General features: G+C 18.9%; 2 protein-coding genes across 7 annotated transcripts in view; both read left to right on the forward strand.

The window, feature by feature from the left end:
- Positions 1-1,411: 1,411 nt before the first annotated feature.
- LOC102680724 (40S ribosomal protein S13) lies at positions 1,412-2,905 on the forward strand. Its single transcript, XM_006624226.1, has 3 exons — positions 1,412-1,514; positions 2,038-2,165; positions 2,550-2,905. Exons 1-3 carry the CDS (start codon positions 1,492-1,494, stop codon positions 2,852-2,854), a joined length of 456 nt encoding a protein of 151 aa, XP_006624289.1. The 5' UTR covers positions 1,412-1,491; the 3' UTR covers positions 2,855-2,905.
- A 164-nt stretch (positions 2,906-3,069) lies between these two features.
- Positions 3,070-4,836, forward strand: part of LOC102680870 — an 8,864-nt gene continuing 7,097 nt past the window's right edge. For 2 of the 6 annotated variants that reach the window (XM_031514457.1, XM_031514459.1), the window contains exons 1-2: positions 3,909-4,059; positions 4,183-4,275. The gene's annotated coding sequence lies outside the window, so the exon portion shown is untranslated. Of the gene's footprint in view, positions 3,082-3,908; positions 4,276-4,836 lie in introns of those variants that run through there. The other 4 variants (XM_031514458.1, XM_031514460.1, XM_006624227.2 and 1 more) reach the window with 4 other exon arrangements.

Below are 4,836 nucleotides of genomic sequence, written 5' to 3' on the forward strand. Positions count from 1 at the left end.
AAAAAAAATTTTTAAACAATAAAGAAAATTTAAAATTAATAACATGAACAAATTATATATATGCATTTATATATGTTTATTAAAATTTATCATTCTTTAGAAAAATAATAATTATTTAATGATTAGTCAAATAAAAGCATAAAAATTATAAATTAAATATTTAATATAATATAATAATAGAACTTACGTAAATAAAAAATGGAGTAAAATATAACATTATAATTAAGTTATATTTAATATATAAAATTATATTACTCCTTTAATAAGTTACATATATTATATTTTACAATAAATTGGAAATCAATATTGTAATTTACAATTAAAACAATATAACTTTTCTATACATAATCTTTCTACAAATAAAAAAAAATTTTCAAAAAATTTAATTCACGTATCTAAAACTTTAAACTCAAGATACTTTGTGAGACACTGTATATAACCACATAACACATCACTAAATTCTTTTCATTGGGAAAAATATCTAAAAATGAAATATTTTATTTCTTAATATAGTTTATAAATATTTTTTTCTAAGTAATTATCATTTCAAAATGATTGAAGAAATTTTAATAATAAATGTTTAATAATTTGATAATGAAAATGCACTAAAAAAAAAAAGGATAAGGATTGAACAAGAAGAACCTAAAAAATGTCAATTTACCTTCGAAAATCTGAAGATTTCAATTTTTCACTGTATCAAGAAGATCTAATATTGATCATACATTATTAATGATTTAGTTATTGGTTGATTCGATGTTAACTTCGATGGAGATTTATAAATGTTGACAGAGGGTACGCTCAAAGTTGAGAAACTGCCGACATTTTGGCTGCCGACGCCGTTCGCGACGTTGCGCTATTTTCTCAACATTTGACTAATTTTTTAAGAAATTATATATCTTATAATTATTTACATAAAATAAATAATAATTTATGTAAAAAAGAAAATTATATGACTGTATTATTTTACTATTACATAAAATTTCTAAAATTTCTATAATTGTATTTTATTTAGATTGTTACTTGATTTTTTAGTAAACATCCGCCGGAAATAATAGAAAAGCAATAAATTTGACTTTTACGTTTAATTTTGATGTAATTTTTAATAATATTTCATTTTTTAAATCTTATTTTTTAATAATAACAATTTTTATTTTTAATTAAACATTCTTTATTTATTTAATTTTTTTGCATAATTCTATTATTTGTATATAATATAAAAGATTTAAAAATATATTTTGATATATCATCATTATTCATTAAATTGAAATTCTGGAATTTTTTATTTAATCTATATAAATATATCATAATTTGATTAAAAAAAATATTTTTTTTGATTAAATATAAAATATTTTATAATCAAAATATGTGATTTTTGCGTAATAATTTTTATTATTAATTTTCCCGGGTAAATTTTAAATTGCTTATAGTTCTATTATCTGCCGTCTGGATTAAAAAAGCGCTACTATCTCTTGTAGATGAAACTACGTAAAAATGGGACGTATGCACGCACCAGGGTAAAATTAATTTAATTTTAATGTAATTTATTATTATATATAATTTTAAAACTTATTTTCTTTTATATTTTTCATTTCTTTAAAATTTTTATAGTGTAACTTAATAAATTTTTTTATATAAATTGTTATTAAAATCATACCACTTCACAACCATGTGTTTTCTATTTTAAAATTATAATATTCATAGTTTTTTGAAATTTTTGGAGACATTTTGATATATTTTAATTTAATATTCAATAATATTAATTTATTATAATACTAAAATAAAAAAGAGCCAATTCTTTTTACAGGTTTTTTATAGTTTATTTTTTTTATAATACACAACCTTAATTTTTTTCAGTTTCTGAACATATTAATTAATAATATTTTTCTTGATTATTATTGTTGGTTGATTTTTACTTATATATAGTTTATCTAATAATTTCTATTAATTTAACAAAAAATTGTAAATATAAAATAATAAATAAATGATAAAATGTAAATTTAAAAGAACTTTTAATAATGAAAATTTATTATGTTTTAGAAAGGGTATATCCCAATCAGCATTACCTTATAGACGCAGTGTACCTACATGGTTAAAACTTACACCGGAGGATTGTAAAGAGTTAATTTATAAGCTTGCCAAAAAGGGACATACTCCATCTCAAATTGGTAACTTTTTATTTTATTAATTTTATAATCAATTTGTAAAAAATTATTATTATACATTAATATATATATATATATATATATTTATTATAAAATAATTTATATGCTTCATTTTATTTATGTTTTGCTTATGTATTTTAAAATTTTATTCTTTTCTAAGCAAATTGATTTAAACTAAGATTCAATGTTCTTCATATTGTTTCTTATTAATAATTTGCAATATTAAAGTCATGGTGATTTTTGAGATGGTTTGATGATTTTATCATATTATTATAGGTATTCACCAATACTTAAAAATTGTTAATATATTTTATTTAAATAAAGTAAATTTATTCATTTATAATAAGATATTATATACAATAATGATTAAATAACAAAATGTTTTAGGTGTTATTCTTCGAGATTCTCATGGAGTTGCTCAAGTACGTTTTCGTACTGGAAATAAGATTCTCAGAATTGTCAAAAGTATGGGTCTTGCTCCAGATTTGCCAGAAGATCTTTATTATCTTATAAAAAAGGCAGTTGCTATTAGAAAACATTTAGAAAGAAATCGTAAAGACAAGGATAGCAAGTTTAGATTGATACTTGTGGAATCTAGAATTCATCGACTTGCTCGATATTACAAATCAAAGGGAACTCTTCCTGCAAATTGGAAATATGAGAGTTCTACTGCTAGTGCTCTTGTTGCTTAATTATTTTCATGTATGTATTTCTTAACAAAATAAAAATTTAAATATAAATTATTTGTATTTTAATAAGTATAATTTATATATTATATTATATATATATTAATAAATTCTGTTCCCATTTATTTATGCAATTTAAGTATACAAAATATTTGTATATTAGATATTTTTGGAAAATAAATTTTAAAATTATAAATAATTTAAATTTGTGTTAGATAAAGCAAAATAGTGAAGTAAGGAAAATAGATGTATTTCACTATATCTATGTCTTATTTAATGCAAATTAAAATTGTTTATATAAATACATAAACTTTAACTATCATTGCATATTTTGGACTTATTTTAAAAATCTATGAATATTTTGGATTTATTTTAAAAATCTATGATCTAAAAATGTTCCATGAATATTATTATTAATTATATTAATATTCTGTATTTGTTTAATTTTGAATATACTACATATTAATTATAGTATTCTAACATAATCTATATAATATTAAAATTTATTAATATTCCAAATTCATATTCTATATGTTGCATATTATATAATATTGTATATTTGTATAAAAATAAAAAAAATTTAAATAAATTTTTTTCTCTTTTAAAATTGAATCTTTTTTAGAATTATTATTATTATTATTTAATTAAATAAATCTATTTAAATAAATCTAAAATATTATTTATAGAAAGATCATAATAATATTATTTATAAGTAAAATTTATTATTCGTTACAAATTGTAAATATAGTTATAAATATAGCAAACAAAACATATAAATATATTACAATATATGACATTGATTTTTATTTTACAATTTAATTGAGATAGTCGTAAATTATTTTTTTTTTAATTTACTTTAAAAATAATTGTAAATAAATATATTTGAACATAAATTAACAAATTCGATTTACAACCATAAATATTATAAATAAAAATATTATATTTTTTTATATATTTTCAAATAATATAATATACTCCCGAAGAATATTTAAGAATTACATATCATTTACCAAACCCATTACTCCTACTGTCCCAATCAGGCCCATATAGTGTGTGAAGAGGGGACCATAAAGAGATTAGTTGCGCATGCGTAATCTTCGTCCTCGACTTCTTTTGAGAAAGGCGCATGCGTTCACCAAGATGGCGGATAGGTTCTCATTCTCCAGTGGGCAAAGCTCTTTCAAAGTTGCGCCATATTAAAAAACACTGGAGTAATTTCTCAGATTTTTAATTAATTTTAAGATTAAAATTCACATCGAAAAATTTTTTATTCGTTACTTTTATTTTATTAAAGTGAAATAAAAAGATTGTATACGTGAATTTGACGATTTCAGGAAATAAATTATGGGTAATGGAGAAGACGCGAGTGCCTTTGACGTTTGCGAACCATATTGAAAGGCATTTGGAAAAGTTGTTGTCAAAGAAAGGTATGCCGATTAATAAAATGGAAATATATATTTTTAGATAGGTTTAATAGATATATTCAATTTTTTAAAAACTAATTTTTAAATATAATTATTATGAATTATGATTTAAATGATTTAAATGCATATAAATAGTATTTGAAATTTTTTCATAACTGACGAAATTAAAATTACACGTGATTTTTTTTATTATGTTTATCGTTTTAAAGATTAAGATTAAGAATGATTTGAAACTTTAACGATTTAAATGTAAAACATATTAAAAATTTTTTAAATATTTTCAAAATATATAAAGATATATGGCATATGGAATTTATTAGTTGACATATATGAAAATACCGTATATTTTTTTTTAAATTTACTAAAAAAATAATTTAATATAATCCTTTAAAATTAATAATATTTCTTCTAATATTCCTATATTAATATATTATTATTTTTATTATAATATATTAAATTATGATATTAATATAAATATAAATATATAATAAAAATAATTATGATATAAAAGATAATTACATTATTATTAATTTCTAAATTTTAAAATAAAAATAATATATTATG

The sequence above is a fragment of the Apis dorsata genome, unplaced genomic scaffold, assembly GCF_000469605.1.
Source record: "Apis dorsata unplaced genomic scaffold, Apis dorsata 1.3 scaffold_1001, whole genome shotgun sequence".
NCBI classification, from domain to species: Eukaryota; Metazoa; Arthropoda; class Insecta; order Hymenoptera; family Apidae; genus Apis; species Apis dorsata.